Source organism: Euwallacea similis, chromosome 2, assembly GCF_039881205.1.
Source record: "Euwallacea similis isolate ESF13 chromosome 2, ESF131.1, whole genome shotgun sequence".
Taxonomy (NCBI): domain Eukaryota; kingdom Metazoa; phylum Arthropoda; class Insecta; order Coleoptera; family Curculionidae; genus Euwallacea; species Euwallacea similis.
Window position 1 is genome coordinate 1,552,246 of NC_089610.1, and position 10,298 is coordinate 1,562,543.

The 10,298-nt window shown below is 36.2% G+C and overlaps 3 protein-coding genes across 6 annotated transcripts in view; 2 read left to right on the forward strand and 1 right to left on the reverse strand.

Annotated features, from left to right (window-relative positions):
* The window catches only part of LOC136419371 (EF-hand domain-containing protein 1-like), a 164,668-nt gene that overhangs the window by 65,617 nt on the left and 88,753 nt on the right, over positions 1-10,298 (forward strand). The gene's annotated exons all lie outside the window — the stretch shown is intronic.
* On the forward strand, positions 527-2,882 carry Vta1 (vesicle trafficking 1). Its single transcript, XM_066405551.1, has 4 exons — positions 527-777; positions 832-1,060; positions 1,751-2,186; positions 2,469-2,882. Exons 1-4 carry the CDS (start codon positions 678-680, stop codon positions 2,730-2,732), a joined length of 1,029 nt encoding a protein of 342 aa, XP_066261648.1. The 5' UTR covers positions 527-677; the 3' UTR covers positions 2,733-2,882.
* Positions 5,170-8,011, reverse strand: Fer2 (48 related 2). 4 transcript variants are annotated; one of them, XM_066403785.1, is made up of 5 exons: positions 7,851-8,011; positions 6,897-7,030; positions 6,717-6,834; positions 6,248-6,456; positions 5,170-6,190 (listed from the first exon to the last, which is right to left on the reverse strand). In XM_066403785.1, exons 1-5 carry the CDS (start codon positions 7,895-7,897, stop codon positions 6,075-6,077), a joined length of 624 nt encoding a protein of 207 aa, XP_066259882.1. In that variant the 5' UTR covers positions 7,898-8,011; the 3' UTR covers positions 5,170-6,074. The 4 variants fall into 4 exon arrangements, with proteins under 4 accessions (XP_066259882.1, XP_066259879.1, XP_066259881.1 ...); XM_066403782.1 differs by having other exon boundaries at positions 6,696-6,834; XM_066403784.1 differs by having other exon boundaries at positions 5,173-6,190; positions 6,248-6,459.

The following is a 10,298-nucleotide window of genomic DNA, read 5'->3' on the forward strand; positions in this document are numbered from 1 at the left end:
GTGCATTATCCATGACGATTCAGTTAAGAGAGATTTAATGTTAATATATTAAAATAAACAGTAATTCGACTATTGTGTTCATTATTGACAATGATTATATGTCCTGATTTAGCTGTCCTACTTAAAGCGACAATTTGCACTATTGCAATTAATGTGATAATTTCCTTTGACGTCCTAGCACTAATATGCCAAATTGAAATGTTTTAATTTTGCTCTTCTTGAATTCAATTCGTACAAAGAAAATTAATCTACAATTTTTGAAAACTTTACGCTCGTGCAAGTTAAATGTCTTAAAAAGTATCAATAATTTTCATTGAAAACGTATTCAAAACTCACGTCAATCGAAATTTTCAACATTGTCTACATCTGAGCAGACTACCCTATTAGTTGCTCACTACACCATCTAATGGCCCTAACGTAAATCATTCCTGAAAACACTTAATTAAGATAACCCAAGTGTCAAACAAAACAGCTGATTATGATTTATTTTCCAAGAATTTGTTATTATCAACATTGTATCGTCTAATATAATAAAACCACTAAAATACACCATAAACCTCTCAACTTTCTGCAGCAATTAAAAACCCGATACAGAACTATAAGCCCTATTTCCTAAGATATTTATCACTTCTTATTTTTGTGTCCTACAAGTTTTTATCCCCCAATTGAACTTCAGGATGCCTTTTCCTCCAGTGCCCCCTGAAATAAAACCCGTAGCTCATTTGATGAAGCTGGCAGAAGAACATGAAGCTAGGAACATTGTTGTAGCTTACTGGGGTAAGCCTTAATTCACAACTAAAAGGGTAAACTAAATCAATATTTTGACCTCAGCTCGAATGGCAGCATGTCGACTGGCCCTAAAAATGGTGCCAGGTAAGAAATCTCCTGAGGTCACGGGCCTAATTGGTGAGATTCTAAATTGGCTTGAAAAAACAAAACAAGAGAATAAAGGTAATGATGGCATTACCAATGAAACTGCAGCCCAAGCTCTGATAGAGGAATATGCTTTGAATTTGTTTAGTCATGCTGAGAAGCAGGATGCTGCTGAGATATTTAACAAGTAAGAAATTTTGTGTCTTTGCTAAAAGAACGTTTTATTATAGATCACTTGAAAATTTGCTGTCTTTATATTCCCAGTAAAAGTTGATTTTTTGTACACATGGTAAAGATAATATTGAAGCACAGAGTTGGTCGACTCAATTTTTGATTGTAGATTGTCAATACGAACTGCATCTGCTATGCTTCATAGACCATTTCAAACTCTGGCACTCTTGGTAACCACAAGAAGAAAACATTTAAAGTAATTTTATTTGTATGTTTGATATTTGAATAGTTATCTATGAGGAAAGGTTTGAGTGTAACATTACTTACCCTCCAAACAAGCAGTTAAGTGACAATTTTACATCTAGAAGTGAAAGTATTTTCACTAAGTATTGTGTTCAAAAAGTAAGTTCACTGCTAGTATTGCGGTAGTGTAACGCTCAAGTGATTATCATATTGTAGTGATGATTGATGTAACGATTACATAATGTTATCTATTTTCCTGATAATGTCAAGGAAGGATTTTTGTGAAATTGTGATAGTAAAAGTTGTAAAATAAAAGTACTCTCTGTGCTTAACACAAAAAGGTCCAATTTTACACCTAGTAAGAAAATATGTTATTGAGTTGATTTATTTGACTACTTAAATAATTTAAAAATCAGTTTAAATCACATGTAAGTAATGTTTTGGTATTGTATTTTACTTACAGAAACACAGTCAAGACATTTTACACTGCTGGCATGCTTTTTGACGTCCTTGAACAATTCAGTCTCAGTGAGGACCTACATGAAAAACAAAAATATGCCAAATGGAAGGCTGCCTATATTCATAATTGCCTGAAAAGTGGAGAAAGACCTCAGCCAGGGCCACCCAATTCTGGAGCTGAAGAAAATAAGATGATCCACATTAGTGAGCTCCCTGAAGAAGAACAACAAAGACTTTTAGAAGAGAAGAGAAAGCTGCAAGAAGAGTTGGACCGAAAACGGAAAGAAGATGAAGATCAAGAAATATTAGGTCAAATGAATGAGTTTGGGAATGGTTTGCCTAAATCTGCAGATGCTCAGGGGCCTCCGAATAACATGGGTTTTCCTCCTGCAAATACAAGCAGTGCAGATAATGCATTTCAGTTTCCCAAATATTCCCCAGTAAGTTTATTGTTTTAGGCCCAATTGCATGAAAGTTGATTCACCTGACTAAAAACTGAACTTAATTTGATAGCAATATTAGGCTTATGAGATTGTTCAAGTCTAAACTCCTTAAGAAGAGCATTACCACAGTAAAATATTCACATTTAACTGTGTGGTAACATGATAATATAGCAATGTTCTTTTTAAAGCAATTCAATTCTTTCTGTCCTGGTTCAGAAGAACAGACTTTCATACAACTGTGCCTAAAACACTCCTATGAGAACTAAATTTCTTTGCCAGGTCAGCCCAAATATCCCTCAACAGCCGGGATCAGTAACCCCTAACATTCCAACTACCCCTCAAGGTCCAACCACCTATAGCTTACCGTCCATCACCAATGACGGTACTCCCACCACCGGCCAAGTGTCTCTTTCTCCCGAGCAGATCCAGTTGGCGCAGAAATACAGTAAATTCGCCACCAGTGCCTTGAATCACGACGACGTCAAAACTGCCGTGGGGTATCTGCAGAAAGCATTGAATTTGCTGCAGTTTGGAAAAGAATAAACAATGTTAATAATGTTAATAGTGTTATGGTTTGAGGACTGCTCGTGTAGATTAGTTTTATGAAATTAATATATTTTTTAATGGTACTAAGCTGAAATAATCATTAATTATTATGTTGAAATTGTAAGCTTAAATAAAATGTTACTGAATGATTGTTTGCCTACTGAAGTGGTTGCCCTGTTGGTCCCTTGTCTTTAACGAAGAATAGTCGTTGAGAAATCATAGGCATGTCCTGGCTAAATTTAATATTTGATGGTAACTAACAAATGGCTTTGATCACCGCCCAACGTTTACGGTTCGTCGCCCATTGCGAGATTGTTTTTAATGACCACTCGTTAAATAGTAAAGGAGTGCTATATTCTTGACAATGTGGCAGGTCGTGAATTAGTTACTCTACAGTCTATTTATTTTCAAGACAGACATGCTCAAAACAAATGCACGCACAGTTATAGCAAAACTATCGAACAGGGTCGCATTTAGGCTCTCTTAAAATGTACTAAAAGCGATACCTGTGCTTATTGCTAAAATAATTTAATAAATTAAAAGTTGATATGCATATGAGGATACCAACAACTCAACAACAACTTTAAATAATAATTCATAACATGTATGTAAGTACGTACAAAAGCAATGAAAATGAAACTGATTGCCGCTCTGTAGAACGATCGTTATCTGCAGTTGTAAACCAATCAGCCAACCACTGATTGGTCTACACCTGCAGGATATATATTTTGAATCTTTTACGTTTTAGAAGATCCCTATACATTTCCGTGAATTTGTAGTATTCCGTATATGCCGAATAGATTCAAAATCTTTAAAAAACCTCTTTGGTAAAGCATGCACACAGGAACGGGATTGCCCAATTGATAAATGTCAGGTTGTCTTTCAGTTTTCTTTTCGTTTGTGGTCTAAGGTAATGAAAATTGATGACGCATCAATTTGTGTCTTTTCTGGAAAGTAAATTTAAATTGATTTAAACTCCAATAGTGGTTAAAAGTGTTCCAAACCACTAAAAAGTGCTGAGAACCATAGGGTAAAAAATTACTTAAATGCACGTTCCAATAGATGGCACTGGCGAGGTAGTTTACGTGTTCACTAATGCTTTCGCTTACACTTGATAAATGGCCGGAATTTAAAAGTATCGTTGACATTTTTTATTTAGGTTTTAATTTATTTCTCCGTTTACTCGCGTGGGAATTTGGATTTGCATGCATACTGGATGTTCATTTTTAAAGGAACCACTTGAAATATCTCTTGATTGGGAGGAAAATTTTAAATAATAAAACAACGTTTATTTAAATATCTAGGGGGATGTTTAATTTGATATTAGAGAGAATTGTATCAGTCACCTCTTCATTTCCAGCTACCATCACTGTGGTATTGCACCTCCCGTCGAGTGGCACATCATTGCAAGAGAAATTCAATTTGCTATGTAACTGTACCCAGGAAACTAAAATCGGTTGATGGAGTCGGGAGTTAGAAGGAAAAATGTACTCTAGTGCAAATAGCTTATTGAGGTCAAATAATTCATTTTATTAGGGTCTTAAACTGCGAACGGTTATTAACAAGGCAATAATAAAGTCTGTTTCGAGAATAGTTCAATGAACGATTTCCAGAAAAATGGATTTGCAGAAGAGGTGTGTTAGAATGTCCAGCACTATCTCCAGATCTCAGTCCACTAAACTTTCTCCTATGGAGTTATTTAAAAACTAAAGTGTTTAGAACTCTACTTGAACGCGTTCAAGAATTAAAATACAGGATTTTCCTGGAATGTATAAGTATTACTGAACAAACTTTGGCCCATATTCGCGAAGAATTTGAAAACAGACTTTATTATTGCCTCGCTAACACCGGCTCATGTTTTGAGCAGTTAATAAAATGAATTATTTGACCTCAATATGCTATTTTCACTAGAACATATTTTTCCTTTTAACTCCCGACTCCATCAACCGATTTCAATTTTCTGGGTACAGTTACATAGCAAATTGAATTCCGCTTGCAATGATGTGCCACTTGATGGGGGGTGCTATTTAAAATACCACAGTAATGGTAGCTGAAAATGAAGAGGTGACTGATACAATTCTCTCTAATATCAAATTAAACATCCCCCTGAATATCTAAATAAACGTTATTTTATTACTTAAAATTTTCTTCCAAATCAAGAAATATTTCGGGTCGGTATTTATTATGAACACCCTATGTATATAATAAATGTGTAAATGTGTAACTGCCTTGGTAACATCATTAAATTGAACACATCAGCACCCTGAACTAACCTGAAATTGTTGTAACAGGACCGGGGAAACCCAGAGAAGTTTTTGAAGTAGTGACTCAACAAAACTGATTAAGATTAAAGAGAGCTTCATGTAGATTCTTTCACACGTTTTTATTTCAATAAATATTAACATAGTAGAAATAGGTAACTTTAATACTTACGTACCTATAGGTATTTCACAGAGGAAGTTGTGGATAAATTAAAATTAACCTTTTCTAAGTGCGTAAAATACTAACTTGTGGAATCATAATTGCCTGAACTTTCTTATGATAAGTACCTATCTACAACCACCGCTCCTTTTTTAGACCGAAAATCTTTCTTACCTCACACAGAAAACTCTTTGCACGAATCAAATCTCTCAACGGGACAATATACAGGGTGTCCAGGAACAACTTCGATAAAATGAAAGGAGTGATTCTATGTACAAAATTATGAAAAAAAAAGTCCCTATCAACTTGCACCCGGAAATGCTTTTTAAAGAAACTACCACTCTTTAAAGATAGCGACCTAAAAACGGATTTTTGATTAATTATTCTAAAACTACTTCAGACCTACACTTCAAATTTGGTACACGAATTAACAATGATATTTACTATTTTTATAGACTACGTGCATACCTGCATATTCCTCATTAGTAAATGAAACCATTTTATAAACAAACGTAAACTAATAGATTGTGAATTAATCCGGTGACCGACAATTTTAATAATATACTTAAATCTTACTTTCAATTTAATTAAATCGGAACCAAAGGCACATAGAGAACCAAAGACACACAATGACACATTTGTCAATAGTTAACATTATCAATGTTAATCGTGTTAACATTATATCATAATGTTAATCTTTTGGTTTAAAGAACGTCTAATCCTTAAAGAACTTATCCTAATCTTTAAAGAGCGGTAGCTTCTTTAAAAAGCGCTTCCGGGCACAAGTTGATAGGGACTTTTTTCATAATTTTGTACGTAGAATCACCCCTTTCATTTTGTCGAAGTTGTTCCTGGACGCCCTGTATACAGAGTCTTAAAAATAATATTGCACACAATCTAAATTTAAATTCGAATAAGCTATTGTTGATTCACGTTCTCTGGGCAGTTTAATGCAAGCGAGGTGAGGGCACTGCGTCTACCAGGAGTCACTCCCAAATTCTCCCAGTTGATCCATGACAACCTGGCAGTTAAATCTACAACCAAATGTTGCATAATTAAAACCGGGGGATGTTTGCAATAATTAGTCTTACCGCTAGTATTCCAATTAGCCCGATCCGCTTTAATTTCACCCCTCAAGCAGCGCTCCACGTACGTAAGGGGGTCGCAATCGGCAGTCAAAACCTCCCTCAACAGGGCTATGTAGGCGATTGCTAGTCGAAGGGTGTCGATTTTGGACAACCTCTTCTCGTAAGGGAAGGTTGGCACGTGCATTCGCAGTTCGTCGAAAGCGGAGTTTATACTGCTGCAAACCCCAAGAAAATTAGAGGATATCGAACTTACGAAGAAATTTCACACACAAACTATAATAGATCTACTGATGATACATCATGTCACTACTCATTCAATTGTGCTAAAATAAACTACAATCTCAGGTTCAATACAAACAACCGCGAAAACTTACAAATCAAAATCGAGCTAAAAGAAAAAAGGAAAATCGAGCTAAAAGAAAAAAGGAAAATCGAGCAAGACGAAGAGTACCCGGTGGGTCCAATAGCAGACCTCAGCATGCGTTTCCTTTCCCGGATGTTGGCCGCATGTCTTTGCACCCTGTATGGAGACGATCCATAAAATTCTGAAGAACTCAAGTTGGAGCTGGAAGAACCACATGGATTTGGCTCTGAAACATTTAATATTAATTGAAGATTAATGCGATGTGGACTCAGCAAGCAGTAAACTTACCAGTGCTGTGGTGTAACGAAGTTAGGTAATGATGTTGGAGGTTTGAGTTCATAGATCTGGACGCGAAAGCGCAGCTTGGCAGGTCTGAAAGCTCGTCTTCGGATAATTCTCCAGTATTGTATCCATATTGCATGCTGCAAAGTAGAAAAGGTTCAATGGAGAAGGTTTTTGTCACTTTTTAACCCTCAACAACCCATTAAAATTCATCTCAAAGTTTAAATAAAAAAACGTTAACGTTAATTCTTAAGTTAACATTGTTTTCGATAAGATGGAGGGCGTGATTTTAAAGTTAATCTAATGTTACAAATTTGGTTGGGAAAACTGTATAAACATCGTAGTTCTGTTACCGGACATTTTGAAATTTATAAAATCGAGTTTTTCACGATATGCAACAATTTACTCAAAGAAGTCAAGTACGCCACTGGTTTATCAGAAGCATCGAAATACTATTTGTAAGTCGATGCAGAAAAATCAAGGGCGGTGTTTATCACTACAATTTTCGAAAATTTGCGAAAACTCTTAGAAACAAAAAATTTCACTGGATTTCATCAAACTGCGGTATACGGATACCCTGTATTTTCAAAAAATATACGGTTGAAACCAATACAAACAGGGGCGCACAGAAAACAATTTCCAATGCAAAACCACAGAAAACGAAAAACGGAATTGAAGATGTACGTGGCGATTCAGATTTAAACCCGGAAAGTTTAATAAGCGACAGAACTGGACAAAAAAAGAGAACAATGCATATGAACTTGTATATTTTAAAGCTTCGTTATTGAAATACAAGGTGATACGCTTTCAATTTATTTTTGGTATTTTGTTCCTTGCTCGTACGATGTGTGTGACATTTCTCTGGAATTTTTAGTTTTACAATTTGCACTTTTTTCAAAATATCGCAAAATGTGCCAGTGGATGATATTCTTCGACTCAAGCAACCTCCTCAGCACTTACTTGATGGGTGGTGAACTAGACGAATCTGGTAACTGACCTCTGCTCATCCTGACTAAACTTTACTACCTCCTCACTAGATTCATCAATTACGCTTTCCACTCACTAATCCTCGCACCACCACCAAATTTAATTAAGGAATAAACTGCAATCCCTCGGGATTTAAACCTTTATACCATCTTTCACTACCATCAAGAGCAATATTTCTGCAACAATTTACCCCTTAAAACACTTTTGCATAAAGCTCACTATTAAAAGGATGAATGATATCGATCTGGCTATAGGGGATGTGCCTGCATGCAAGTTCCAGCCAATGGGAGGCCATGTTGAAATTGAAATGGCTCTGATTGGCGAGAGGGTTTAGGGGTGAATTATGAATGGGGTGGTGTGCTGTTGACAGGTTGGAAAAGAGGGAAATTGCTTTGGGAAAGCCATCAAATGCAGAGATTTGGATGCTGTGCATAAAAGCGGTTGGGGTGGTAAAATTTGCTAGTGAAGTCTCTTTTGTTTGGAGTTTGAAGAGGAACATTATTAAAACAATAAAGGAAAAAGTGGCATTTTTAAGTTCTATGAGAAGGAAAATGATGAATGACACGTTAAAGATATCGAAAAGTGCTATCAATTAAATTATTTCCAGTCTAAAAACCGCAAAACAAACAATTCACACATGCTCAAATAAGACAAATTGCCTCGACTCTCAAATTGGTCTCAGGGGGTGTGTCAGTTTTCCGAAGACACGTGACTGGGGCCCCATGATTTTGCATGGGGTCGCGTGCGCGACACGAGAGGCCCCACTTACATGTGTCAAACATGGTTTCGGTGGCCTGGCCCTAAAGGGATTTGTGGACAAAGTTATTCTTAACTGCACCAAGAAAAGAAAGTAGGTATTTTTAAAATTCAGAATTTGTCCTCACCGTTATTAAATCATACTATGTCCTCATTTGATATACGTAGTTGAGCTTAAGTGACTTAAGTGACACTTAGATGCGTCATTTAAACTTGTCAATTACGCAGTCATATGAGGACAGAAGTTTTAATTAAGCTGAGGACGTGATTTCAATTTAGAGGACTTACATCAATGTGCCTAAACTCAATAGAATTTGTTGGTGCAAACTGACCCTTTCAATTTCCGATACAAATACAAATATTTCTTGACCTCATGCCTCGTCATCCGTGGTCTTTTTGTTCAATTGTTTGGAAAGATAAGCCGACCAGATTTATTCAATCCCTGTTTATTTTTTTGTTTTGTTCGCGGTGCTCTAAATTATTTATTCGGGTTTAGCTGGATTTGTTTGAGAGCATGCCCTACATAGGGCCACTACCGCGTTTAATCCGATTTTTTATTTGGTTTGATGGTGGTCGGAATTGTTGTTTTTTCTCAGGATGATTAAGTTGTAATGGGCTCAAGGGTGGTCACATTTGAGGGTTCCTGTGTAGAGAATTGAACCGTTTGTTTATGAATAATTTAATACCAAATTTGTTGTGCTTAGAATTTTTCGGGGAGTGAATCAATCAACTGACATATAACGTGTATCAGTGGTAACCACCAAGTTGTAATGATGTGTTGTAATTTTATTGTTACTGTAAGCAAGGGAAAGAACTAGAGAACGTACCTGGTACAACAAACACTAGAGCCTCCTAGAGTACTACTCTGCATTTATGTTTAAGCTAAGAATTTTACATCAAGTTAAGTACATTCTTAAAATTTTTATCACAAATTTGCATCAAGGTTCAAGTCAAATATTGATTTCCACATTTCCCCCTATATCCCGCACCTCCTCAAGTGTTCAAGCACTTTCACCCATCTTAAACACTCCGTATGGACACATTCAATTGGAAAACCGATTACCCACAGTGCCCATTAATTTCTCCTAATTATTATGCCACACTCCATGCGTCGGATGCAGCAATATGTTTCTGGCATTGTCATAGCGGCCACAGAGGAAAATATCGCCCTAGTTTGAAGAGGGCAATCCGGACGCGTGGGAAACGTCGTCCCATTCATATTCATTGTTTGACAACAATTTTAAGTGCGGAAGATTACTGTCATTTACCAGGAGGGTGGCGAGTGCGCCGTGACAAATTAATAGGCTGCAGTTCGGGCGAGCGCAAAGGCCGATAGAAAGCCACTTGTGACTTTGATGTTATCTGAGTGCATAAAAAAGTCTTATTTTTTGATATGTACGAAAAATTAAATCAAAATGGAAAATTACCTCGCAAAATCATTGGTTTGTAGCAGTAAAATCAACAAAATTTAATGTGATTTTGTTAAAAAAATTCGCTGTAGAAAATTTCAAAATTAGCATCAAACTTTTTGATTTGATCTCTTTCCAGCCGTCAATGTGATTTTGTTCAGAAATTTTCATCGCACTTATTTTACCTTTTTTTGAAAAAACTTCTTCAATTATAACGGAAAACTTCTGCCATGGACATCCCCTCTCCATTTTTTTT

Excerpts from the sequence above, each read along its gene's own strand:
- Vta1 (XM_066405551.1), top strand. The coding sequence starts at position 678 with ATGCCTTTTCCTCCAGTGCCCCCTGAAATAAAACCCGTAGCTCATTTG. Across the intron at positions 778-831 it reads CATTGTTGTAGCTTACTGGG|CTCGAATGGCAGCATGTCGA; the intron begins GTAAGCCTTAAT and ends TTTTGACCTCAG. Across the intron at positions 2,187-2,468 it reads AGTTTCCCAAATATTCCCCA|GTCAGCCCAAATATCCCTCA; the intron begins GTAAGTTTATTG and ends TTTCTTTGCCAG.
- Fer2 (XM_066403776.1), bottom strand. The coding sequence starts at position 7,897 with ATGAGCAGAGGTCAGTTACCAGATTCGTCTAGTTCACCACCCATCAA. Across the intron at positions 6,460-6,695 it reads TCTGCTATTGGACCCACCGG|CAGTATAAACTCCGCTTTCG; the intron begins GTACTCTTCGTC and ends TGGGGTTTGCAG. Across the intron at positions 6,191-6,247 it reads GGCTAATTGGAATACTAGCG|ATTTAACTGCCAGGTTGTCA; the intron begins GTAAGACTAATT and ends ATTTGGTTGTAG.